This window comes from Hemicordylus capensis, chromosome 2 (assembly GCF_027244095.1).
Source record: "Hemicordylus capensis ecotype Gifberg chromosome 2, rHemCap1.1.pri, whole genome shotgun sequence".
In the NCBI taxonomy this organism is placed as follows: Eukaryota; Metazoa; Chordata; class Lepidosauria; order Squamata; family Cordylidae; genus Hemicordylus; species Hemicordylus capensis.
The window spans coordinates 108,054,859-108,082,806 of NC_069658.1; the positions used below are offsets into that span (position 1 = coordinate 108,054,859).

The window sequence follows — 27,948 nt, forward strand, 5'->3', positions numbered from 1 at the left end:
TAGTATATTAAGCCATGCTCTTCCGAGGCAGATGCAGCCATTTCCATTCTCATTATTAATGTTTTTGTTTTTCATTTCAGGAACTCTTTTCGTAGCTCTAGTTTTAGGAAATTTGAAAATCTGCCTCCACAGAACAGTTAAGAGCTGCCTTATGACAGCAAGCTATCCCGTTGCAGTGGATCAGATACAAGAGGATATGCAAATACTGTGCCAGCTAGGAAGCTCTTCTCCCAATTGCACATGTCCACACTCTGGCAAGACCTGTACAAGAGACAAGAAGATGTAGGGGTTATAACAAATGTATATACTAAGGGAGTAGGAGTAAGTGTTAATTGCTGAAAAGCAGGGTGGTTTGGGTTTTTTTTAAATGACTTGGATACATGTATACCCAGGTGGGGAAAAACCCCATATTTTATCAGAACTGGTAAAGGCTAGGTAAGAACATTGCATTATCCATAAAATATTCCCTGTATTCACATGTTTGCTTGAATATCTCTGACACCTCCTCTGGGATCTTCAATAATACAAATTCCATGGAAGTGTTCCTCAATCGGCCTGAAGATCCACTTTCTCAATTATGGATTGCATCAATGCTATGTGAGCACATTCTCCAAGCAGAAAATATGAATCGTTACTAGACTTTAAAACAAAGAACATGATCCAGCCAAAGTTAAGCGCATTTAAATCCTATTGATTTCAGTGGGAGACTTAAAATATGTGTAACTCTGTCCTATCTAAGATATCCTGTGTGTTTGGAGGGAAACAATCTTATCACATGAGAATCATTGCAGTGGACCTGACGAGCTTTTCTCATGGAAGCTGATGAGATCAGTTTACAAAAGGATGGAAAAGCATTGTCTAAGTATTTAAACAGGCCTGGCTTCAGATAAGCATATAAGCAGAATTGTGACTACATAGAGACCAGCATTTCAGATTCAAACTGTCCTTTGACTGCTGAAGCTCTGTTTCTTCCTTCAGTTTGCTGGGATTCATTATAGTTGAATTTTTTAAATTATTATTATTTTTTTGTTGTTTGGGAAACTCTTGTTCAAAAGTGGTATATAAATATTCATGTATTCATATTTAAAAGGTTTCTTCTGACTTTAAATTCTTGAAATATTGAGGCTGCTTCCTAACAGCTTGACTAGCATTTTTGCCATTTTGCTGGGACTTGCTCTATTCAACCCAATTTCTGTGAGAGACAACAGTACCAATATCAAATGTGTATACTGTGCATTGATCTGTGTACAGGTAGACGTTATCCGTGGAGGTTCCGTTCTCACCTACAGCCATGGATAATGAAACTGTGGATAATGAGACCTTGAGTGCATCGGAATCAGAGGCGTATCTAGGCAAAATAGCGCCTAGGGCAATCACTGAAATTGCACCCCCTGTCCAAACATCTGACACCCATCTTTCAGATAACGTTACCATAATATCAGCTGAAAAATACAAGTCAAGCTCGTTAATCTTTTAATATTTCAAAAACTATTTAGCCGTGGACGTAGCCAGACCAAAAGATGCTGGAAAACTACAAATTTCAGTATGCTGGGGCTCATGAAATACCCAAATACTATGTGGAGTTGTTCTTGGAAAACTATACAGAAGTGCTTGTCTAATTCTCTACTATGCATTGTAGCATCACTATTACGTAAGTTTTAAAAATAAATGGAGAATTTGGCTTTTCCCAGATACTCTGAAAATAATTAAAGGATATGAAGAGTAAACTGTGTCACTGCTTGGAATATAGTCTAGTATTTCAGAAAGACAGTTAAAATGAGAGAAAGAGAGCAAGAAACTCCCAATGGCCTTAATACTAAGGACTTCACACAGATTCAAAGACAAACTCTCCATTAAATAGCCATATTATTAAGGCATCACATTTAACTCACTTATCACAAGAAGCAAATGAATACAATCCTAGCTCATAAGCTTCAGCTCAGTATTCACAAGACCTGATTCTCTGTACATAGTTACAAACTAAATATGTGTACAGTGACTTATATTATATTAATTTTTTATATTTTTTTACTTGTAGCCCCTTCGTAGGGCTTCCTAAAGGCTGTGGGGGGGGGGGTCTGCAAAGGTTCCCCCTCTCCGCGCTGGCCTCTAGGGCCATTTGAGCATGCGTCCTGGCCATTTTTAAAAATATATTTTTTTTAAAAAATGGCCGCTAAAAACAAAATGGCTGCCGCACATGCTCAAATGGCCTCTGCGAGGCCTGGCCTGGCCTAGGGCCTCACAGAGGCCATTTGAGCATGTGCAGTGGACATTTTGTTTTCGGTGGCCATTTTTTTAAAAAAAATTTTAGAAAATGGCGCCCCCCCTTAAAGTGGTGCCCGGGGCATGTGCCCTGCCTGCCCCACCCTAGATATGCCCCTGATGGGAATTGGGGGGTTAGGTTTCTTGGGGCCAAAAAAGGGCCAAAAATAAAAAAGCAGGCAGGAGACAGAAAAAAGTGAAATAAAGTACTATCCCATGCTCTCCAGGTATCCAGCTGTCATCCAATGCCCCCTCACCCCCAATTTTGTCTATTTTCCATGAAAAATCGGGGGGAGGGGACGGCTAAGAAAGAGCCACAAAATGGCTCTGTTCAACAAAATGGTGGCAGGAAATTACCTCGGAGGTCATTTCTAGCCGTCCAGGAACCACAGATAGGCAAATTTTAAATAATGTTGTTTCCATGAATAATGGGGTCAGGTCTCCCTTCCCCGACCACAGATACATCAAACTGTGGATGCTGGGACCACGGATAACGAGGGCTACCTGTATTATGATGTGAAATTTCTGGGTTTGGAAGGCAGAGGGGGCAGTGGAAATGTTTGTACTTAACAGTTCTGGTTTTTTTATACTTTAAAGGACGAATCATTCTAAGAAATTAAAAAATAAAATGCTACTTTAATAAAAACAACTATGTTTTCAGTTGAAATTGTTATGCCTTTCTCTTTTTATCTTCCAAACTCCAATCCTGAAAAAGAAGCAAATGAATACTGAACTACAAGAGCATTATTCTACATTTATAAGAGTGCTGACAGTACAGTAACTTAACTTCCTGTGATATTGTTGTACTTGTCTATACTTACGTTGTCATTATTTCCCAGTCCTACCATGTGAACAAATATTTGTAATGAATAATGCCGTGTTTCAGGATCCTGCTACAAAAAGCTTCTCCTCCATATTGAGGGTTGCACTTCAGCCCCGGGGAAGGGACGTTGTATAAATAAGCTATGGCTTCCTAGAAGTAGTTTGATCTTGACATCAAACAAGGGATTTCCTGTTTTTATTCCATGTCAAAATAATCCTTCCCATATATATGGTTTAAATCTTGAGTATCTAAGAAGTAACTCAGTTTCAGGTTTTATATAGATTGGCCATGTAGTTTAGAGATAACTAGGCGACTCCACACAGAGCATCTGTGCGCTCTTTGGGGCCGGCGGTTACCTCTCACCCCCCGTTCTGCCCCAGTCTCTGCTTCCGGGCCCAGCTACCTCTCCACCCCACTGCCACTTCTGCCCCCCCCCCCCCACAACTTTCTTTCCCTACTCCTGGGCCTTGCCGCCCGGCCGGGCCCGCCATCTCTGACCTCCACAGTTACCAATCCTCCTGGATGCGCCTCTGCCAATCAAGCACCTCCGCCACCCAGCCAATCAGCTGGGCTCTGGGACGCACATTCCAAGGCACACCTAGGAGAATTAGTATAATAGATGCACACTTATTTTTTCAGATGGCTTTTCCAAACATGTACTTTCTACTGTCAGATTGCCAAGATGTCAAGAATCTATGTCCCTACACTTGATGCTGTTCATTAGTACATAGGTGGACTGAAGCTGAACCTAGACTTTGCCTGCATTGTAGGAACATAGGAAGCTACCTTATCCCAAGTCAGACAATTGGTTCAGCTTGGTTAATACTGACTGGCAGCGGCTCTCCAAGATTAGGGGTGTGCATGGTCCGGAATACCCCCTGGTCCGGCACGGGGGGGAATGTCGCTTTAAGTGGGGGGTGGTAGTATTTGCCCCCCCCGCCGCCGCTCTTCCCCCTCCGGTGCTGGTCGTTTCAAACATCTTCTTGGGGCAGCAGAGTTCCTCCCTGCCGCCCCTGCCCCCATCGTCGTTCGTTAAGGCTTAAAAGAGACTAATGCTAGGGGCGCGCACGCTCATCTCTGACGCTGGAGACGAGCGTGCCAGCATCAGAGATGATGCGTGTGCGGCATGCGCACCACTAGCGCTAGTCTCTTTTAAGCCTTAACGAACAACAACAAGAGGGGAGTACCACCACCACCACCCCGCTTAAAGCGACATGCCCCCACCCATCGGACCGCCGGACTGCCGAACCGGTCCGGAGGTCTGTAATAGTGTGCCGAACCGAACCATGCACACTACTATCCAAGATTTCAGTCAGGTGTCCTTCCCAGCCTACTTTGAAACCCTGCTTAGCAAAGGGAGAGCAATGCATGCTTTCTACCACAAGCCTGGCTCTAGATTCTAATGATACCACTCTAACATAGTAGGACGTGGAAAGAAATGCTGTGATGTCTCTCTCAGGCCAGCCACACTGTGAAACAACTCAGTGGAGCTATCATAGGAAGCTGCCATATACTGAGTCAGACCATTGTCCATCTAGCTCAGTATTGTCCACACACAACCAGGGGGGCGGCAGTGCAGGTGGCTGGGGAGAAGGCTGCCCAAAGCTTACCTTCCCCCCTGATGATCCATCTATCATTGCTGGGAGTACAAACAATACTCCCAGATGATCCTCTACTGCACTAGGCAGCACGGAGCTACAGAGGCCAGGATGACACATCCGCCCCAGCCTCCAGGTATCCCACAATCCCAAAGGTATCCCACATGCCAATCCCACAGGTATCCCAAGCGTGGTGCATTGGGGAATTCCCCCAAGAGGAGGACGCTCTAGGGGGCTAAACAAAGCCCGAGGAGGCACACAATCCCAGAGCGTGAGCGAATGGTGCATTGGCACCATTAACCCAAGCTAAAAGCCGGGCTAGGCAGCACTGCCCTACCAGGATCGGGTCTGATGCTGGCAGTTCTCACGCACAGCCTAACCCAGGCTGGGCTTCCTTAGCCTGGGTTAGGCTGCTTATAACAACAGCCTTAGTGTGCTGCAGCATGTCAGGACAGACCTGAAGATAATGACCACATCAGAGGTTGTGCAAGATGACTGTCTAGATTCTGTAAGCTAATTCTGCACTTTGATTTAGCCAATATGCCAATTCCTGCCATGACAGCGCAGTGGGGCAGTTGGAGGGGTTGTGCCCCAGGCACGCACTGCTATCTTGCCTCCCCCCCCCCACATGGGGCCAGGATCAGCGAATCAGGGAAGTTCTCACTCACCTGGATCTTTGGCCCAGCTTCTGGTACTTCACCTTTGGTTGGCTTTTGTCTCTCATCAAAAGTACACAATATTGCAAATTTCACCATCACCAGTTTCATCAATAATAATTCTGTATCCTGTTCCTCCTGGTGGGTAGGGGGAACCACAAGGTACTCCTTTCAATTCAGCCTTTTCCTCCATGCTTTTTGCACATGTGCATAGCCTTCACATCTAAATACTCTGATATGCTTTAGGCAGAAACTATTTGCCAAACCTCCTCTCTGCCACACCATTCAGTTCAGGCGGGGCGGGTGGGCGGGCATAGTTCCTTCAAGCATGTTTTCATGTTGCTGAGGCTTTCTTCCTGAGTTGTTACTGACCAGTGCAACATACCTGTCGTCTTTAATCGTCTGAAGCAAGTGACTCTTCTCTCAGGGTAGGAACTTAAGCAAATCTATCAGCCTTTGCTTTCTTCCCACAGAGCACTATGAGCACAGTGAATCGATTCTGAAGGGGCGCAGTGGCTCTTTCTTCTCTCTCTTGAGAGGTAGGCTTCACAGCTAGGGAGCACAAAGGGAACAGTCACAGCTGGTTGCAGCATCTGGCTCGGCTATACTTGAGTTACTGTAATTCCCCATTCAGGCTCTGTGATCACAGTGCCACAGTAGGTCACCTGACTTGTTTGATCGAATCATTTCCCTTTTAATATAACACTGCTTGTTTTTGAACTGGACTTCGCAGAGCGTGGTCCTTGACCCGGCGGAGTATGGCACCCACTCCTTCAGGATCAGAGCTGCTTCCTCAGCAGCAGTGATGGGGATCCCTGAGGGTAGTATTCGGGAACCGGGGCAGTGGCGTTCGCCAGCCTGCCAGCGGGGTGGGGTTGGGGGGTGTTCCCAGATGGATATGCTAACTTGCCTTTGTTTTGCAGACCACCGGTGGCCTCCTTCCCCACTTCGCATACTCATCTGGGGTCATGGCTATGTGTGTTGGGCCAGTTGGAGGGCTCGGCTCAGCTGGGATATGGAGGCAGACTGGCTGGGGTGTCGAGGTATGTGGTGGAACCTTTTCCTGCCGCTACTGGATGAGTACACCATCACCACATGTACTAATCATTCACCCAGGGGCAATGACATTGGCTTGCTGCAGAGCAAGGCCTCGATACTACAGGTGATGGAGGTCCTGTGTAGGCAGGTTACGCAGTGGCCGGACTAGCTGTTCCACGGCTGGGAACATGGTTCCACGGCTGAGGTGTGAGGACCAAAGGGGTTCTGCTGTGCTTCAATCGGGCACACAGAAATGCGACCAGAGGACATGGCTGAGGGGAACCTCAGGGGGCCTGCTGAGTTTCAATCCAAGGGGGGGGGGGCAAGGGAGTCTGCTGAGTTTCAGTCAGGCACGCAGAAAGGCAACCAGGGGACATGGTCCCTGGGAACAGGGTTCCACAGCTGAGGTGAAAGAGCCAAGGGGATCCGCTGTGCTTCAATCGGGCACGCAGAAAGATGAACAGGAAACATGGTTCCACGCCTGGGTTGGGGGAGGGCCAAGGGGGTCTGCTGTGCTGAAATCAGGCATGCAAATCAGTGAACAGAGGAACGGGCTGGGTGGTTCTCCGTTCACGGGAGATGAGGGTACATTTGCCTGGTTGGGGGAAACAGCTGTTCCTCCAGGACTTGTAACGAGGTATTTTAGGAGGCACTAGTGGGGTGGGGTAAGCAGGGCTAAACAGAGGTTTGTGGCAGGAGAGTGCGGGCCTGGGGTAGGCAGACTGATTAACAGTGTCCACCCGGAGGGCCATTTGAGGTGGGGCGGGGGCATGGGACAGCCTTTCAGGGTGTTTGTGGCCCTTCAGGGTTTTTGCGGCCTGGAGGGTTGGAAATGGACCCTCCTTGGGGCGTGGCTCGGCTCCCCACTCAGAGTTTGGCAGCTCTGGTTGGGGTGGGCCGTGTTGCTCTCTCCCCTTAGTGGGGGGAAACCTTGTAGTAAGAGGATGGCAGGACCTGGCACCTGACCAAATCAGCAACTGGCCCTTTTCCCTGGTGTGAGACGGCCCTCCTTAGGAAGTTGTCCCCCACAGGAGGAGTACCTGCACTCTGTTTAGTTAAGTAACTAAGACCTCATTGCAAGTCTTATTTCCTCTGTACATTAATAAAGTGGCCCTATTTTACTCCATTTAAGTGTGCCCTGTCTTCATTGGGGGCCTGGGGGTGCAATGCAACAGTGCCTCAGTGCAGGCATTGATTGGACATCAGCATTCGGCAACATTTAACCAAGTCAGGTCTTGCTTCTTATATGGGTGCAATCGTAGCATTCAGGATTTGCTACATTGTGCAAGTGGGAGCAAAAGCATCTGAATTAAGTACAAAAACAAATATTCTCTTAAATTAAAAGCCTACAGCTTTGCTTTGAGATCCTGACAAAGCAAATAGAAGGGTAATTCCCTACCGCCTAGTAATTTAACTGAGTCTTTGTGTGTCTCAACTGTGCCGTCTTTATTTTTAGCCTCTCCCTTTAAGGATTGTTGGAGTATCTTCATGAGCATGTTCCATTATGCCACTTTCTCAGTTCACCTTTGCTATTGGCAACTTATTTGTTTTTTACAGCTAGCTCTGGGACATCTCAGGACAGTGAGAAAATAAAACCAGCTGGATAACTGATAGAACAGTTGGGTGCAGGGTCCAAACACTCATACTGTGTAACAGCAATAGCAATAGCACTTACATTTATATACCGCTCTATAGCTGGAAGCTCTCTAAGCGGTTTACAATGATTTAGCATATTGCCCCCCAACATTCTGGGTACTCATTTTACCGACCTCGGAAGGATGGAAGGATGGCTGAAAGGCATAACACAGCTTGTCAACTCAGCCAAGTCAGTTGATCCAGGAGCACACAGAGGCCTGCTAGATGCACATAACTAATGCTTCAGTCTGAGCTGCTAACTACTCTTTCGTTCAGAGTAACTACTCTGTAAGTAGTTACTACTCTTACTACTAACCACTGACTACTCTGTAGTTACCTCCCAGGCACTGGCTTCACCTTAATGCTGATCCTGAGGAGGCTGATTCAGAGGAAGAGGGGCAAGGCCACCCTGACCAGGGTCCTAGCTCTTGGCACACACATCCCTGGAACCATCAGAACTGAAGCTGTTGGGGCCAGCCATGCCATTGGAGGAATCTTGGTGCAGGTCCAGCTCCTACCCTAAAGTCACTTCCATTGCCCAAGTGAGCTGCCAACAGGGGAAGAGGAAAGCAGCACCACTGGGCAGGCAAGCGGCGGGGAGGAAATGGTGGCAGCGGCTGGCCCGGCAAAGAAAATAGCAGCAGCTGGCCGGCAGAGGGAGGGGAAAGAGTGGGGGCGGGGGGCGGAAACTAGATGGGGTGGGGGGAGGAAACTAGATGCTCTGTGCCCGGCCCAGCTACTGTGGAATATTACTGTAGAGGAATGTAACATTCAATGTACAAGTTTAATATTCTTGTCAAATTGATATTGTCTGTATATAGATTCAATTTTAAGTTTAAAAAATCATTAGTATCCTTAACATATGATGGAAGATTTTGCACAATATTTTGCAATAGAAAGATTCTTCTGGTGCATATGTTAGCGGAAACAATGGGCACCCTGGGCTGTTGGCCTGTGAACACTGTAAGATATTCTCCTTAGGGGATGGAGCCGCAGAAGGTTCCCGGTTCCCGGTTCCTTCCCTGGCGTCTCCAAGACAGGGCTGAGAGAGATTCCTGCCGGCAACCTTGGAGAAGCCACTGCCAGTCTGTGTAGACAATACTGAGCAAGATGGACCAATGGTCAGACTCAGTATAGGGAGCTTCCTATGTTCCTATGGTAACGTGTGTGTGTGTGTGTAATATATATGTTAAAAGATGTGTATCCTAATCCTATGCATGGTTTTAGGGGCGTAGCTAGGGGAGAGGGGGCCCGTGTTCACCCCTCTTCCTGGTGGCCCCTCTGAGTGAGGCAGATAATGAAGAAAATAGGGAAGGGTGGAGTGGGGGAGGGGGGCTGGGTTCTTTGAACCCATCCGCTCAGTTATAGCTACACCCCTGATGGTTAGTCATAAGTCACACTCTACAATAAGGCCTCCTCTCAGATAAATATGCATAGGACTGTAGTCTAAAATGCAAACAGTACTTGAAATGCCTTTGAGAAACACTGTTTAACGAGAACATTTTGTCTGAGAACACTCTGTCTATAAGAAACTCTTCTGGGGAAAAGACATCCTGAACTGAATCTTTACTAGGCCTTGCACATATTTAACATGCACTGGAAACTGCAGCCAAATATTTAGGTTTTTTTCTTCTTGTTTAACTCCAAGTATTAAGAATGCTGAGGTGGAAATATTTATAGCTTTCAGGAGACTCTAAAATGAAACCATTTCAAGTGCTTTAGATTTGAAATGATGGTGGGAATGAAAATAAAAGGCGGTTTATTGTAGATTCCTCAGCATTTACTCAGAAAACATGCTGGGGTTCTTAAATGAAAAAAAAATCCCAAGGATGCTTGAAAAAAAAGATATTTCATCCTCAAAAACCTCTTTAAGGCAATTTGATACTAAAGAGCTTGATAGTTTCCTGCACTCCTAGCTAGGCACTTTAGTGCACACTCCTGAAATAATAAGAAGGTGCCATTTCTCCTTGGACATCCTACTTCTACTAAATGCAGGAAATCAGGCCTTATAGACTGCATGGCTACATCTCTTATCAGCTTTGGGGACTAGTGTGAGATGAAGTATTGCATTGCTTATGTGACTGAAGCAGTGGATTCCGTCCTCTTATTGGAAACCCTATGGATGTGGGTGGCTTTAGGCCTTACGCAATACAAGTTCAACACTGAATGACGCAGATTTTAAAATGCAAGTTTTTCAAACCTCTAATAGTGTGCTGCACTATTGATCACCACTTCCCCACCTTTCTATGTTGCTTCACTTGCCACCTCTCCCCCTACTTACAGCTTTGCTCGCCGTTTCCTCTTCGCCGCCCACTTTGCTAACATGGGTTTTTGTCTGTTTGTTTCATGCTGCACCTCACAACCAGGCTGGCATTTCTGTTATTCTCTTTGCTGCCCAACTTCCTGCACAGCTGCTCAAATGGCACACACAGTGCCTTTCGAGGGGTCATCATGGCAAAAACCTGCCTGCCAACTGCCGACCCCTCAAGTGGCTCCAGGTCTACACATTTTTCAGTTGTCATGGAGTTCAGGCAAGTGCGGTGGTGAGCAATGGAGGGGGTGGGGGAGGCAGCAAGAATGGCCTTCTGGGGGCCCCATGGCCCGTGTTCTTGGAACACGACCACTCAATTGTGGCAATGCCCTTGCCATGAGGTTTGTAGATGTTTATAGCTAGATAATCAGCTGCCACCACCATTGGATGAAACTTTCAGCACTCATCTCAGGATAGCTGTGCTGTCTTGGCAGAACATTCCTTCTATCTTCACGTGGGAATTGACAGTCAAAGATGCCACCCAGGATAAACCACCACCAAGGATTTATTCTCGTTTGAAATAAATATAACACTTCTCTCCATTACACAGAGCTATATATCAGAAACAGTTTTGCTCCAACTGACTTTAACTGCCACAGACTCCTCCTCCCATAGAATCCCCACTGCCCAATCACCACAGTGCTTTTGCTGCCACTACTACATTCCGTACAAAACCTCCAGTATAACTTTATAGCAGTATACCTTTGTTTATACAAACAAATACCAGCAAATATTTTCTAATTGAAATTCTAGAGTAAGAGAAACCCCCATTTCATCACAGGCCGCACCTAGCTGTGGTTCTGCCTTCACTGGAGCAACAGCATCCTTTTTGAGCTCTGCTCCTACAAGGCAGGATTTTATTTCCCTCCCTTCCCTGAATTACCATAGATAATGAAGGTAGGAGGGAAGCCTGATCATTTCTCAATCAATTCAGTGTATGTGATTATGACTACAATTATTCAATTATTCCCTTAGTAAATGTACTATAGTTGATTCACTTTAATTTGAACATAAACCAAATAAGCTCTAGAAGAATCTTGCTGCAGCAAAACAGGCAGAACTGAAATGAGAAGGCCTCCTTCCACAGAAGGATAAAAGACTACAGTGACTTTGCCTAATGAGCAAGTGGGAGGAGTCAGGTTACCCTCAACCTGCTGAGCAGAAGAAACCTTCATGGTGAGTTTGATGTTGCTTTCTCTGAGCTCTTTGGAAGAAGAGCAGACTATAACATAACAACTGAGAGGGTCCAATATTATTGATTGATTGATTGATTTAAATATTTATATACCACTTCATAAGAAAAAAGGTCAAAGTGGTTTACACAGCAAAAGATATGAGGAAATGGTTCCCTGTCCCAAAAGGTCTCACAGTCTATGAGAATTATACTGGGAATCTAGGAATGAGGAATATCAAATAGATTTTGCAGAACAGTGTTCACATATACAGTCTAAGAAGAGTAGATTATATACCTTGAAATAATATGTTTGTTTCACACATTTATATCTCAGCTTTCTAAGAGTGCTCAGGGAGGCTTACAAGGGTTAAAATACAATATAAACCTAAACTAATAAACAGATACATTAAAACTGTCCTATAATTAGGAGAATAAAAAAATGCAATTACTTTTTTTAAAAAAAACATTAGAAAAAAATGAAACCTGGGAGCATAAAATTTTGTATTACTTCTCTGTTCATAAGAACAGGCCTGCTGGATCGGGCCCAAGGCCCATCTAGTCCAGCATCCTGTTTCACACAGTGGCCCACCAGATGCCACTGGAAGCCAACAGCAGGAATTGAGGGCATGCCATCTCTCCTGCTGTTACTCCCCTGCAACTGGTACTCAGAGGCATCCTGCCTTTGAGGCTGGAGGTGGCCCTCTGACTAGTAGACATTGATAGACCTCTCCTCCATGAAGTTATCCAAGCACCTCTTAAAGTGCCTCTTAAAGTGCCTCTTAATGTACTTGTCCCCTTATCCCATAACTGCTAAGTTTTCTCAAGAGTCTTTGATGAGGAACTTTGTCAAAAGCTTTTTGGAAGTCCAGGTATACTATGTCAACTGGATCACCCTTATCCACACACTTGTTGACACTCTCAAAGAACCCCAAAAGGTTTGTGAGGCAAGATTTACCTTTGCAGAAGCCATGCTGCTTCTCTCCCAGCAGGGCCTGTTCTTCTATGTGCTTTACAATTTTATCCTTGAGGATGCTTTCCATCAATTTGCCTGGAACAGATGTCAAGCTAACTGGCCTGTAATTTCCCAGATAGCCCCTGGATTCCTTTTTGAAAATCGGTGTTACATTTGCTACTTTCCAGTCCTCCAGTACAGAGCCTCATTGCAGGGATAAGTTATATATTTTAGCAAGGAGGCCGGCAATTTCACATTTGAGTTCTTTGAGGACTCTAGGATAGATGCCGTCCGGCCCTGGCGATTTGCTAGTTTACAGTTTTTCCAGACAGTTTAGAACATCATCTCTTGTCACTGCTATCTGACTCAATTCTTTAGCCTCCATCCCTAAAAAGCCTGTTTCAGGAACAGGTATGTGCTCGGTATCCTCTGCCGTGAAGACAGATGCAAAGAACTCATTTAGCTTCTCTGCAATCTCCATAGCCTCCTTAATAATCCCTTTCACTCCCTCATTATCCAAAGGTCCAACTGCCTTCCTGGCAGGTTTCTTGAATCTGATGTATTTAAAGAAGTTTTTGTTTTTCCCCTTGATGCTTTTTGCTAAATGTTCCTCAAATTCTCTTTTTGCCTCCCTTATTGTCACCTTGTATTTCTTTTGCCAGAGTTTGTGTTCCTTTCTGTTCTCCTCATTTGGGCAGGCCTTCCATTTCAGAAGGAAGTCTTCTTCCCTTTTATGGCTTCCTTGACTTTACCAGTTATCCATGCTGGCATCCTCCTGGACTTAGTGGTACCTTTCCTCCTTTGGAGTATACAGTCTAACTGGGCTTCTGGTATTATGGTTTTGAGTAAACTCCATGCATTCTGGAGTGAAGTGACTCTCCTGGTTTTCCCTTTCAGCTTTCTTTTCACCATACACCTCATTTTGGAGAAGTTTCCTTTTCTGAAATTCAAAGTGTCTGTGTGTCCCTTGGTGATTCTCTCCCCACATGTATGCTGAATTTGATTGCACTATGGTCACTGTTCCCTAAAGGGTCAAGACACTGACATCCTGCACCAGGTCCTGGGTGCCACTCAGGATTAAGTCCAAGGTTGCCTTCTCTCTGGTTGGTTCTAAGACCAACTGTTCTAGGGCACAGTCATTCAGTGTATCTAGAAATCTGACCTCTTTGTCATGACCTGACTGTGAATTTACCCTGTCTATGTGAAGGTAATTGAAGTCACCCATTATTACTGCCCTGCCTCTCCTTGAAGCCTCCCTGATTTCCTTCTGCAACTCCCAGTCACTGTCAGTGTTTTGATCCAGAGAGCGATAGCACGTCCCCAGTAGTGGGAATTCGTGCAGTATAAGCCAGTTTGGTTGAGCAGTACTGGAGTCAAACAATTTAGACTTTCATGCAGGTACTACATCAAGGCGGTCACTCACAGCACTGCCATCTCCATGCAGTACTGCACACTCCTGGTGTAGTGGGCTTCTTTGTGGGAAGCTCAGCCCCAGACCCCATTATGACTGGGATGGCACAGGAGAGGCAGGCAAGGCCAGGGAGCACAGGCAAGCAAAAGCACTTGGAGAGACTCCCATTCCAAGCACTCCCCACCAGGGGTGCAGGGAGGGGAGAGTGGGCCTATACTCACAGAGTAAACATGGACAGTCTCCCTACTCATGGTGGTGCCTCCACTCCTCACAACATTTGCCTTCCCTCTCCAGCTGGCCACCATCATTGCTGCTGCCACTGCTAACTGCTGCCCAACTCCCAGCCCACTCTCCTTCCATTGGCTCATTGGGAGTGCCTGCACACCTTCCTTCCATCAACCAGGCTGGAAGGAGCCCAGCCAAGGGAAGGATGAGCCTGGGAGCCAGGCAAGTGGCCAAATGAGGTGGCTAGTGGTGGCAGCAGCAGGAGCCCCAGCCAGGAGGGGCAGCAGCTCCTCCTGGCTGCTCAGCATCTCCTGGACATAGGGCTCAATGGGTTCTTTGAACCTGCCTGCCCTATTATAGCTTCACCCTTGCTCTCTGCACTCATCTGCCACTGTGCCCCACAAGCCTTCCCAGCCATCACCGGGGTGGTATAGGACGGCTTTCCCACACCGGAAGTTTATAGTACTGTGCAGAGACAGTTCCACTGTGAATAGCATATGCCTCCACATTATACTGGCATGAATGTGCACATTATTTGGCTTTGGCACCAAAGCACAGGCCTAGTACAGGACCAAAACCAGATCAGATTCTGCTACTGATGGGAGAGAAAGGAAGATAAATTATGCATATCTTGTGATTCTCAGGGAAATGAATGTTTTGATCTATAACCTAGGTCAAACTTGGCTTCCTCTGTTTTCTTTTCTTCCTGGTTTTATTTTCTTGGCACCTAATTCAGTTGCCTGAGTATGTCCTAATTAGAGCTTATTAATATTCCTTTAGAGGAGAACATTCCCACTTCCATAGTTTAAAATTCCCAATAGTTCTGAGGTTAGAAGAACACACCAAAACAAACATAACCTTTTGGGACTCCTTTGAATGCTGCAAACATAAAGGCACAAAGCCAATTTTATTTTCCTTTGTAGGTCACCTTTGATAATAGTTAAACAACCTTCATTCAGGTATTGAGGCAGCCTGGAAATGTTCCCTGTGAATGTAGTGCTCCTTGATTTAACACATACAATCCTCCACTTGAAAATAAGGTGGCATCTTTCCCAGAAGACAGAACAAGAAGAATGAGAGGAATTGGCATGGGAAACAGCCATACAATCATCAGCTGATGTTGCTTGTTTCAAAGGCTGCAGATCTTTCAGCAGCCTGGAACTATGCCATCCCCCCACTGACTACCTACTGTTGGCTCTTAGACTTTTGCAGACTATCGAAGGGGGAGTCTAATGCCTTTTTTAAAAAAAGTCAATATATGCAATAGTTTTAAATGATAGATTAAGTTAGCTAGAAAGAATCTGTCATCATCCACTCAAGTTGAAAGACAAAAAGCCAATGTTACTACCATTGAGATTCAGACAAACCAACAGGAAACAAGAATGTCCAGGTGCATGGACATTCAGGTTCCCAGCTGAATTAAAGCTTCCTGGTTTGTTAAACCACAGTTTCATGGTTCAGATGTCATGGGAAACTGTTGTTTTAACCAACTAAGAAGCCTGGGATCCAGCCAGGTTCATGAGAAGAGGAGGGAGAGGAGAGAACCCATTGCTGTGGTTGGTGCTGGCACACCCTGGAATATGTCCGACAGGGAGGGGTGTAGATGGCATTTTCTGTACTGAGGGTCAGTTAGAAGCCAGAAAGACAGTTCATGGTCAAGCCAGCAAGCAGCAGATACAGAAAGTGAGGTAGCACCAAATCAAGCAGGCCAAGACCCACCAGCATAACTGATACAAAGTCAAGCCAGTGAGCAGTGGGTACCAAGGGCTTGGAAAAACTGAGTCAGGCAGGCTGAAGTCAACTTGTAAGTAGTAGATACAGCAGGCTAGGCAAAGCAGAGTCAGGCAGGCCAAGGTCAACCAATGAGGGCTGTAAAGGGAATGAAGATCCCTTTACAATGAGGGAAGAGCATCTAGGCTCAAAGTTCCTTCCCTGGCATCTCCAAGATAGGGCTGAGAGAGATTCCTGCCTGCAACCTTGGAGAAGCCACTACTAGTCTGTGTAGACAATACTGAGCAAGATGGACCTATGGTCTGACTCAGGATATGGCAGCTTCCTATGTAAACTAGGGTGGGCTTGAAGAAACAGGCCCCAGGACAACTTCACATAAGCTGTTGCTTCAACAGAGACCTTTTTATTTTGTTGATGAAGTATGGTGCAGCAAGGCCAAGAAAAGGTCCCACCTAACCAGCATCTACTAGTTCTCAACTAATAGCCTTCAGTTAGAGATCAGTGGCACATAAAAATCTCCACAATGCTTTCACTACCAAGCAGTGGCACAGGGAGGGCATGGGAGGCCTGTATCTGGGATGCCCACCCCCCAACTCGGTGGTGCCCCCCATGCAGCACCCCTTCTTACCCCCATGTGGCAGCAGCGGCCTCCCCCATGTCCAAGCAGCCCGGAGTAGGCTGCCCTGCCCCTACCAGTCAGCTGGCCACCATGCATGTGCAGTGGCCATTTGAGTGGTCGGCACGGCAGCTGAGTGCTGTGCCGACCACTCAGCTAGCCAATGCACATGTGCAGTGGACAGTTGAGCAATGGGGGCAGGGCAGCCTATCCCGGGCTGCCAGGCTAGGGAGGAGACAGCCGCTGCTGGATGCCTGCCACAGCAGCGGAGAGAGGAGGAGGGGCCCCAAAATGAATGGGAGGTGGCCCTGGTGGCCATCTTTGAACCCATGCACACTATTATAGTTCCATCTCTGCTACCAAGCCCTCAATAGAAACCTGGAGCAGACTGCAGGCTTTTAATCAGTGTTGTTCAGGTTTGAAGGGAGGTAACATCACCCCCAAAAGCAAAGCTTGAATAGTTTAATGGCACCTCACCCACTCAGTGTTAATGTTTGCTTGTGTTCCCAGTTTCAATATATGTTGTATTGTGCATGAGGTGATGTAGACTCTGGCAACGATTGGGCAAACTGTTGTTCGCAAATATACCAGTTACTCAGGAAACAAACTTGTCAGAAAGTTTGCACTCTCCATTTATATGAAAAAGGGCAAGTTGTCAGGGATTTTAAAAATCTCACACAGAACCTAGGGATAGCATAACTTTATAGTGTAGGACTTGGGAAAGCTCCTAGGAAGTAGGGGAGCTAAGGAATAAAGAGCCAAAGTCACAAGGTGACTGAAGAATGGGTATAGAACAGGCAATGAGTTGAAAAGTAGGAATCTGAGGAAAGGACAAGCGAAGGAGGAGGAGACATGAGGAAAAGGGTGGAGGAGACAGATATTGAGGCAAGATGAACTCTGAATAAATCTTGTAGTCTTGAGGTCAGGAGGGACTGTCTTGAGGGAAGAGAGTTCTAGAAAAGCTGGCCAAGAGTGTCTCAAAGAAGTGGGAAGAAAGAGGCCATGAGGCAGTTGCTGAGATATGAAGAATGGAAAAGCGAAGTAGAAAGTAGGATTGGGCTAAAACCTCACACTGAATGTAGGGATTGAAAGAAGAAGGAGGAAGTAGACAGATAAAGGAGATTTGGAAGGCTGGGAATTGTGAGTGAAGCAGACTAGTTGAATTAGACTTGATTCAAAGTTCTGACTTTGTGGCGAAGTTCTTCTGGGAGGGCATTCCATTGCTGAGGGGCCGCAACCGAGAAAGCACTGTCTCTTGGCCCTGCCCACTGAATCTCAGTCAATGGCGGGGCTACGAGCAGGACGCGAGATAATGAACAAAGAGCCCTGGCAGATTAATATGGGCGAATGAGGTCTGACAGATACCCGAGCTCCAAGCCGTGTAGGGCTTTAAAGGTCAAGGCAGCTCTACTGGCAACCAATGGACCTGCCACAGGATAAGTGTGATCCTCAAGGAGTGACTAGCACCTCCTTGCAGCAGCAGCATTCTGGACCAACTGAATCTTCCGAACTGTCTTCAAGAGCAGCCCCACATAGAGTGCATTGCAGTAATCCAATCTGGATGTTACCAGTGCATGACTGACTGAGATCAGGTCTGACTTAAGTAGAGTTGCAGCCGTAGGCAGTGTTCTCTCTGTCTTTTCATCTGTGCGCGGAATGAGTTTTGTTCTGGGTGGCAGCATCAAGGCAGCATGTGCGCATGTGCAATCAGAGTAGCACCTTTCTGATTCAATCTGGGTGGGATCTAAGATTAACGGAGTGGACATTTTAAAACTTGTGTGTGGCATGCATGTGCACACACCTTAGAGGGAACATTGGCCATAGGTACTTGTCACTCCCCTTGAAGTGAATATTGTCACTCCAATATTCCTGCCCTGAAATGCTCTGCAGTATTGAGAGTATTTTATTCCTCACTCAGACCAATATTCTAAATGTTGCTTTCTCTGGCAGCATGGGAGAATGTGTGGTTTGCATGCTCTTCCTCTTCCAGGTTAAGTTGGCTCATCCAGGTGCCTTTCCTGAGCAGGCCCCTCAGATCTTGGAGCCGGGGACTGGACAAAAGAATTGTGGAAGGAACCACAACTGCCTCATCTCCTGCAGGTCAGCAGTAAAGTAAAAAGTACGGCTACTAGAACAGCTGCAGGGAAGATTAAAGGAGCCCAGTGTAAGGAACAGGAAATGGGGATATTTTCAGTCTGAAAAACTGCAGGCGATAACACCGTAGAGAGTCCTCAATTGGTCTCGGTATTTTACTTGCACATTGTGCTCATTTTGATGTAACTGGCAAAGGCCCTTTGCACGCAATCATGGCTTGAAACAAAAAATAATTTTGTTGAGAGTCCAAAGTATCCTTGCTGATTGAAAGCCAAGAGAGTGCGAGAGAGAACTTGGGGAATCCTGGCGTTGAAAGATGAATGACAATCGTTTGACGAGTCTAGTGAGCTGCAGCATCCCTTCTGCAGCCAAGCTATTACTGCAGTTACTCAGGATCAATTGCAATGCCGGGGGCAATCTCTGGCAGTCTGAAGAACACCTTTTATTTTCAGAATTTGATTTTTCAGAACAGCCAGAGTGCCACAAAAAAGACAAAGCTAATATGCTTTCAGCTCATTTACTGCAAACAAAAAACAAATGCACAGCAGAAACATGTAAACCTGCAAAGAGATTTTAAAGTCTGCTGCATTTGACTGCCTTTAAAGTCTCAAGCATGTTTGCTTGGGAGTAAAACACTCAATTGGGAGTAAAACACTCAATTCAACAATTTATATATTGCTGCAACCTGAGTATCTTTAACTCTGCCAGGGAAATAGGCAGCTCTCTCTGCACTAAGCTGTGCATAAGGCCCTTTTTGAGAAAGAATGTATGTAACCAAGAATTGTAGGTAGTCCCTAAGGTGACACATGATAACAAGTTTGCTACTCTTTCGATGAAGTTCCTAGTAAATGAAATACTATGTTATTGAGAAGAAAGGTGTAGGATAAAACTTAGCAAAACAAATAATTAGCTTGGCTGATGCACTTCTTCACTACTTGGCATGGGAGTAATTATCAAGGAGGATTCAAAACTTACAGGTTCTGCAGTCTTTTGTTCAAGGTAGATCAAATATAACATTTCCTTGTTCTCATGGCTTCTTTCTGGATGTGCAAGGAACTGAAAAATTCCTCTAGCACATTGTTAATGGAGTGTGAATAAGTGACCATTAACCATTTGGTTGTGTTAGACAGAAATGGGGCACATCCACGTGCTGTTGTGTAAGAAACAGACAAACAATATGGCAGATTAAATGTGCAAACATTGTAGTCTCTCAAATGATAAAGTAGCAGCCTTATCATGCAGGCCAGGATAATCATAAAGCATGGAGAAGCAGGAAGGGATATAAGAGTATCATCCAGATCCTTGACATGATCCCTCCCAGTTGTATTGACACAGCTGGGATTGTTATGAACGGTCTATAACATATCAGAACCAGAGGTACTAACTCAGAAGTATGGTGAAATATAGGCCTGTGTCTGATTTCAGTTTATTAAGAAGTGATACCTGAACTCAAGATGAACTAGGATGTTGCTCCCCCTGCTCTGGAGCAGGAGGTGATCCAGCATTGTGTTGTTAAAATGGATATGCAAGGAAACACAATGAAGCCAGGTCTGAATGCTGAATGCTGTAATCCATATGCTAATACCACTGGCTACCAAGTGTCTGTGGAAGGAGCCAGGGGGCTGATCCCCCCCCCTCTTTCTATTAGTGTTAAATCTTTGTCAGTGATTAACTGTATTGTTCTCCATGGAAGTTCAACATAGCCAAATGCATACAGAGATCCATCTGTAGATTTTAATCACACCTCACTGATGCTACAAATGTATTGAATGTCTCACACACATATATGTTACTTTAAATATAATTACACACTAGATGAGAGATATACAAGAAATAATGGAATGACTGTCTCACACCAAATAGGATGAATCCCCTTACTAACTGCTGACTTTTTAACACCTTCTGGGGAGATGCCAATGTGGCTCTCAAGTGCAGATTTGCCTTGGGCAATGCTCCCTACCCCTCCCTTCCTGAGCGCGCAGTTTACAGAAGATGAGATTCAGAGATCTCTCTGGACTGGGAATATCCTGAATAATTAAGACTTTGTTCAGAAGGTAGCAGCAAGTTGTCACCTTTTTGGACTCCCAGGAAAAGAGGAGATTTTGAATAGATTCTATTCAAGGATCAAAGAGAAAAACACTATAAGAATGAGGCTTTTGAGACAGAGAGTTTAGCAATCTTTTGCCTACAGCAAAAAGGCTGCTCACAGGATCCCAGGGTTTGCTGCTAAGCCACGGGGCAAAGCAGGAATTCTGTTCATGAACAGAAACTACAGCAATGCCTGAGTTTTGCTGCCCAAACTGCCTGATCTGAGCACTGCAACGACTCCTGTCTCAGCGAGCGCCTCACTCCTTCAACTGAAGTGATCCTCCGCTTTCAAGCCTCTGATCCTGGGTAAAAATGCTGCTCCTTTACAAGCCTTGGAATTCCCTCCTTCCTTTCCCTGATCCCTTCTCCTTCCCCCCTTCTTTTCCTCTACTAATCTCCTCAAAAACCATGCCAGCCCTCAGCCATCCTCCCCCCCCCCGTCTTTTCTGCCTGTATCTGAAATGTATTAGAATTTAGGAAGATTTAATGCACACACATATGTTAGTTAGGCACATGGGTGAATATTGGTACTGGTTAGGATGCTCTGTTTAAATACTGTTGCTAATATGGATAGAGGGTTCTGCTTTCTGCTTTGCTAGATTATGTTGTTAGTCTTTATACTCAATAAAGCCCATTGAATCCTTTTGAGTGGTTTGATCTCCTTTTCTTCCTTGCATCCAGATCATACGTGGTCACTAATATAAAAGAACTTGGTCCAGACCTGTTTTATATACCAGCTAATGAGCATATTTGGTGTATAGATCAGGCCTGGTCTGTAACATAAATTTGTGGCAGCGGTGGGAGGATCTGCACCTGCACAGTAGCCATTCCAGGTAGATTCTGTAGCTCCATATGATGCTCTGGTTCTTCCCACCACTCAAGCATGATGGTTGGAAAGGGTGGTGGGAGCGTCGCTGTCCTCAGTTCCTTTGTGTCTGCTGCTAAAGTAGCATTGGGATGTTCTTGCTCTTGGGCTTCTTCTGCTTTTCAAATCCCTGCAAAACAGTGAGAAAACAGTGTTTTTACTGTTTACAGAACTACAGTATCTGGACTGTTTAATGACAGAAAAGAAAACTTTTAAGTGGTGTGGCGACTGTAATACAAAGCTCCCCACTTCTGACCATCATGATTTGTGTCTCTTATGTCTTGGGGAAGAACACAAAACAAATCTTTGTAAAATCATTTTCTAAATAGTCAAGAAAGAATAGAGAACTTAAGTTAAAAGCCGCTCTTTATAACTTAGCCTTGCACCCCTTGCAATCACCCATGACAATGCTGGCGAGATCTTCGATGTCAACGTCAATGTCTACTCCATTGAAAGTCCTTCCTAAGGGTTTGCAAGTATTGCTGCGGTGACTCCAAGTCACAAGATGCCCAATCCAGATGTTGATGCACTACCAGCACCAAAGCAGTCTATATCGGCAGCACAAACCTCTTTGTCTAAAATGGCCCTGACTGTCCCATCTACATCAAGAAAGGCCAAACAGGGGAAACCTGTCAGCCAAAAAATGCTCACATGGTGATTCGATTTCAATTGATTCAAAGCGTAAGAAGCCTACTTCAATTTAAAAACATTAAACATTGAAGACTACACATGGTCCTGCTTCAACTTCAACTTCAGCATCGGTTATTGATGGTGCCCCAGTATGTCGCTGCTGCTTTGTCATTGACCCCATCCCATTTGATTTAGAGGACTTCAGCATCGAAGAATTCGACATCAAAGAAGTCAACTTAGACGGTTCCAAGTCTGAGTATTGTACCGACAACTCACTTAACATCAATGCTTCACAATCAGCCTCCATACTTTTGACATATTCTTGGATTCACAATCCATCAGATGACAGACAGTACTAATCTGCTGCCAAGTAATATCAGCAGACTTCAGCTGAAGTTCTTTGACTTTTGCCTTCCTGTCCTCTGGTTTGCTGTTCACAAGGTCCTCCCAGAGTGTATGCTGGAAGCAAGACATACAAGCCATATACTTAGTGATGCACATTGCAAGTGTGGAAGTGGAATAAAAACAATGACCCCTATTGTCCAACTTCCAACCCTCTTTGTCTACAGAGGTCGTATGCTTCCAATTGGACTGTGAAGAGGAAGAATAATGCTAGGGGCTGGATGTTTAAAAAGATAAGCACAGTTCTCCTCCTGCACTTTATACATGTTCTCCACTGTCTAGAAGTTGGAGCTGTACTGAATGGCTTTTGCCACGCTTGCTCTGAAGCCTGCAAAAACACTAGCAGCATTGGCAGCACAGCCAGCTGGGAAACTTAAAGCCAGGGTTTTGGATCTCTTCAGTCACCTGTTTCAACTCAAGACCAAAAGCATGAGCCATCTCAATGATGAGGGAGTAAAAAGGTGTTTCAGTACATTGACCCTGTTTTCAAGGGATCAGATACACAGCCCCTATTCCTGCCTTAAGGGAAGAGATTGCATCACTCCTAGAGAAGGATGCAAAAGAGATTGTACAACCTGGTTGCCAAATGGGCAGCTTTTATTCAAGATATTTTCAGGTGCCAAAAAAGGACATGGGAATTTGCCGGATCCTAGACTTAAGGGGCCTGAACGAATTCATACAGGCTACAAAACTATGTATGATCTCTGTTGCTTCTGTAGTTCCATTGTTAGTGGGTGATAGGTGGTTCTCTAAATGGAGGGAAGTAAGAAGTGGGGGTCCCCCAGGGATCTGTACTGGGACTGGTGCTTTTTAATTTATTCATAAATGATCTAGATGTTGGGGTAAACAGCAAGATGGCCCAATTTGCAGATGACACCAAACTATTTAGGGTAGTGAAATCCATAACAGATTGTGAGGAGCTCCAAAAGGATCTCTCCAAACTGGAGGAGAGGGCGACAAAATATCAAATGCTGTTCGATGTTGGCAAGTGTAAAGTGATGCCTATTGGGGCAAAAAAGCCCCAACTTCACATTTAACCTGATGGAATCTGAGCTGTTGGTGACGGAGCAGGAGAGGGATCTTAGGGTTCTGATGGACAGCTTGTTGAAAACTTCGATTCAATGTGTGGCAGCTATGAAAAAGGCCAATTACATGCTAGGGATCATTAGGAAGGGGGATTGAAAATAAAACTGCTAATATTATAATGTCCTTATACAAAACTATGGTGCAGCCACACAATGAGTACAGTTCTGGTCACCATATCTTAAGAGGACCTTGTAGAACTAGAAAAGGTGCAGAAGAAGGCAACCAAGATGATATGGGGCTTAGAGCACCTTCCTTATGAAGCAAGGCTATAACAAAAGGTTGTAAAATAAAAAGGCTGGAGCTTTTTACTTTAGAAAAAAGATGACTGAGGGGAGACATGATAAGAGGTCTATAGAATCATGTATGGTGTGGCGAAAGTTGACAGAGATAAAAAATTTCTCCCTCTCGTATAACACTAGAACCAGGGGTCATTCCATGCAACTGATTGCCAAGAAATTTATGACCAACAAAAGGAAGTACTTTTCACACAACGCATAATCAACTTGCAGAATTCTCTGCCACAAAATATGGTGACATCCAACAACCTGGATGGCTTTAAAAGGGGTTTGGAAACATTCATGGAGGAGAGGTCTATCAACAGCTATTAATCTGAGGGCTATAGGCCACCTCAGAATACCAGTTGCAGTTTGCACAGCAAAACAGGTACAAGTTCTGTTGGGCCTGATGGCCTCCTGTACTTCGGTCGTTCCTCATGCAAAGTTACACATGCATATGCTGCAGCTGTGGTTTCTGAGGAACTCATGTCTCCAAATGGGGTCTCCGTCACAAGTCTTAACACTACCATGGAATGTATGGGACTCCCTGTTATGGTGGACTGAGGAAGTAAATCTGAGAGAGGGGATTCTTTTCCAACCAAAATTTCCAGAAATAATTATGACATCAGATGCCTCAAAGACTGGATAGGGCTCTCATCTTTTCCGCCATGTGAATGGGAGTTAGACAGAGTCCCAGAGAAGGTTGCACATCAGTGTTTTAGAGCTGTTGGCTTGCTTTCTGGGTTTTAAGGCTTGTTGACCTCTAATCCAAAGGAAAGTGGTTCAAATTGTCATGGACAATACCACAGCGATTGCATATGTGAACAATCAGGGGGGCACTATGTCCCAACCCTTGTGCAATCTAACCCTGAAGATATGGGACTGGTGAATACAGGATGGGATTCATCCAATTACAATTCACATCAAAGGCATGGACAATGTGGAAGTAGATACTTGGAATTGCAAGAGCAACTACTTGGATGCTCACAAACGGAGTCTTTTGCCAAAACATCTTGACACAATTTTCGACATGTGGGGGACTCCAGAAGTGGACTTGTTCGCCTCTCAGGTGAACATAAAGCGTGCTCAGTATTGCTTGGGTGTGGGTGTGGGTGGAAGCTCACTAGGAGACACCTTTCTCCTGCCATGGAATGAAGCCCTCCTACCTGTGTTACATGAGGTTTTTTAATGCTCCATTATTGCTTTTTTGTTATATCTGGTAGGTTCTTTAGCATTTTATAATTTTCAGTTTCAATTTGAACCTAATGGTTGTGGTTTTTAATCTGACAACTTTCTTCTTTTTTCTTTTCTTGTTTAATTTAGTTAGTTTTATTAATTTTATTGTATCTTGTGTCTCTCTTATTGTTGTGAGCCGCCCTGAGCAGTAGTACACTGGAGGGGTGGGGTATAAATACTTTTAATAATAATAATAACTAGCCGACCCTGCACAGAGCATCTGTGCACTCTTTGGAGCCGGCAGTTACCTTCCCCCCCCACACACACACTTTATTTCCCCCCTCCTGGGCCTTGCCTCCACAGCTGGGCCAGGCCCACCACCTCTGGCCTCCATGGCTGGACTGCTGCGGCGGCAACCAATCCTCCTGGTTTCGCCTGAGCCAATCAGGTGCATCTGCCGCCCAGCCAATCAGCTGGGTTCTGGGACGCACATTCCAAGGCACACCCAGGAGAATTAATATAATAGGTCATCATCATCATCATCATCATCATCATCATCATCATCATCATCATCTCACAAGTGCTGAACAAAAGAATGCATCATGGCATGGACTGCACACTGAACTGGCCTCGCCAGACATGGTATCCTATGGTCCTGAGGTTGTCGGGGGATACGGAAGATGCTGCCAAACGTTCCAGACCTCCTCTTGATGGATGAAGGGAAGGTCCTACATCCCAACATGAAAAATCTGAAATTGACTGCTTGGAAGATACCAGGAAGGCAGTCAGCATGGCCTTGCTAGAACAAATCTTGTTTAATGAAAGGAAAGTGTCCACTAGAAAGACTTACGCTGCTAAGTGGGAAAGTTTGCATCCTGTGCTGCATCTAATTCCTTTTCTCCCTAGACAGCTACTGTGACTCAGGTCCTGACTCCTGACATATCTCTCCAGCTTGAAATGGTCTGGTTTGTCTAATTCATCTCTTAGAGTGCACCTTGTGGCAATCTCCAGTTGTCATGCTGGGGTGGACTTGGGGACTGTGTTTTTCCATCTGTTGTCTAAATATTCCTTAAGGGTTTAGAGAACTTTTCCCCTTCTGCCCAGAAACCAATCAGTCAATGGAGTTTGCCTTTAGTTTTATTGGGCCTCATGAAAAAAACATTTGCGCCCATGGTGACTGTACCGTTGAAGTTTATTTCCATGAAGATGGAGTTTTTGATAGCTGCGACATCCGCTTGTATAGTGAGTTAGTTGAGTCAAGTGTATTGCAGTCAGATGGTCCATATGTTCACTTCCACAAGGATAAGTTCATTCTGCGCATGGATTTGTGCTTTTTGCCAAAGATAAATATGAGTTTCCACATCGATCAGGACATAGTTTGGAGAAATCATTACATACCTTAGACGTCCAGCATGCCTTGGCTTTTTATCTGGACAGGACGTGTTCCTTCAGGAAGGACAACAGCCCCCTTTTTCCCTATAGGGATGACAAGAAAGGGCATAAAATTATACATCAAAGACACGTTTAGATGGATTGTCTCATCCATAATTGAATCCTACAAATGTCAAGGTAAGGACCCATAGGGTGACACTAGAGCACATACTATTTGCGCCATGGGTTCCTCAGCAGTCAGTCTGTCTGGTGTCTCTATGGAAGAAATTCAGCTACAACATGGTCCTCCGAACACCCAAACGGGCCAGTTTGGTTCGGGGAGTGGTTCGGTATCAAACCACCAAACTGGTCCTGTTTGATGTTGAAAGGGTTTGATACTGAATCCATTTGCACATCCCTAGACTGCGCACAATGCTTCATTTGGTAGGAGTGATTTGAAACAGATTCTGATGTGACATAGGGTGAAGGTAAGTTTGATGTGTACCCACCTCCAACAGGGGAGTTTGTTAATCGCCCAGTTGTATGAATACAACCTGGATCACATCAAGGATAAACAGGTTGCTTACCTGTAACAGATTATCCTTGAGTGATCCAGGTTATTCACGCATCCCACCTGTCCTCCCTGCTGTGGTTGGAGGATTGTTCATTGTACTTATGAATGCTATTAATGTCTGTGTTTTCTCTCTTACCTAGTCCAGTTCATCTTACGATGGTTGCTGGGGATTCGGTGGTCATCCAGGAACTGAAGACAGTGTTGTTCCAACTGCCCTTTCCAACAGTCATGCCAACAGTCGAGTAGTGGGTGGAGCCAGAGTGTCATGCAGAGCTATAGAATCTACCCAGAATGGCTACTGTGCAGGAGCAGATCCCAGTTGTGTGAATACCCCAGATCACTCAAGGATCATCTGTTACAGGTAAGCAACCTGGTTCCCCCCCCTGCCCCCACTCAGTCATGCACTAACTATAACATATTCTACAAAGATTCCAGCATCTGTCACAGAGTCATTTCCTTTACCAAGACATTACTGTATTCTTCATGTAATGTTCCAAAACAGTGTTTTTAAAGGGAATGGTAGATAAACTATATTTCTGTTTAGCAGTGTGTAAGGGTTAAGTAATATGCAGATTCTTCATTCTGTCAATGTTTCAGTTCCTTTGTGGACTCTTTGCTTCCCTGACGATGTTTGCTGAATCCCAGTTACTCTACTTCCAGAATATTTTATTTTAAAAATTGATCTGAAGGCTCCAAATAGTTCTTAAATTATAAAACACTAATGAAAATGAAATAAATCATGAAAACAAATTGTTTTGCAAACTTGCTCAGTTTCTTTCAACTGAAGCATGGCAAAGGAAAAGGTAACGCAATTTTAGTTGACACCCACACCCACAGCATGCCAGTGGGCATTCAAAATCTGGACTCTGGTGTGTAAAGTATATAATTAATACACCCATCATCACAATGAGGTCTCTTTTCCACTGTGATCCACCAGATTGTGTGAAGCAGAAGA

At 45.1% G+C, this 27,948-nt stretch overlaps 1 protein-coding gene and 2 long non-coding RNA genes across 7 annotated transcripts in view; 2 read left to right on the forward strand and 1 right to left on the reverse strand.

Annotated features, from left to right (window-relative positions):
* The window catches only part of DOCK8 (dedicator of cytokinesis 8), a 183,926-nt gene extending 181,015 nt beyond the window's left edge, over window positions 1-2,911 (forward strand). For all 5 annotated transcript variants that reach the window (XM_053292960.1, XM_053292963.1, XM_053292965.1 and 2 more), the window contains one exon: window positions 81-2,911. In XM_053292960.1, coding sequence (XP_053148935.1) covers window positions 81-141 — 61 coding nt within the window. In that variant the 3' untranslated portion in view covers window positions 142-2,911. The remainder of the gene's footprint in view (window positions 1-80) is intronic.
* Window positions 2,879-27,208, reverse strand: LOC128343608 (uncharacterized). Its single transcript, XR_008315606.1, has 5 exons — window positions 27,130-27,208; window positions 26,447-26,524; window positions 21,428-21,609; window positions 5,352-5,891; window positions 2,879-2,968 (listed from the first exon to the last, which is right to left on the reverse strand). It is a non-coding gene; the product is annotated as an uncharacterized LOC128343608 (long non-coding RNA).
* Window positions 11,453-27,323, forward strand: LOC128343610 (uncharacterized). Its single transcript, XR_008315608.1, has 3 exons — window positions 11,453-11,499; window positions 18,423-18,532; window positions 27,134-27,323. It is a non-coding gene; the product is annotated as an uncharacterized LOC128343610 (long non-coding RNA).
* The last annotated feature ends 625 nt before the right edge of the window (window positions 27,324-27,948 follow it).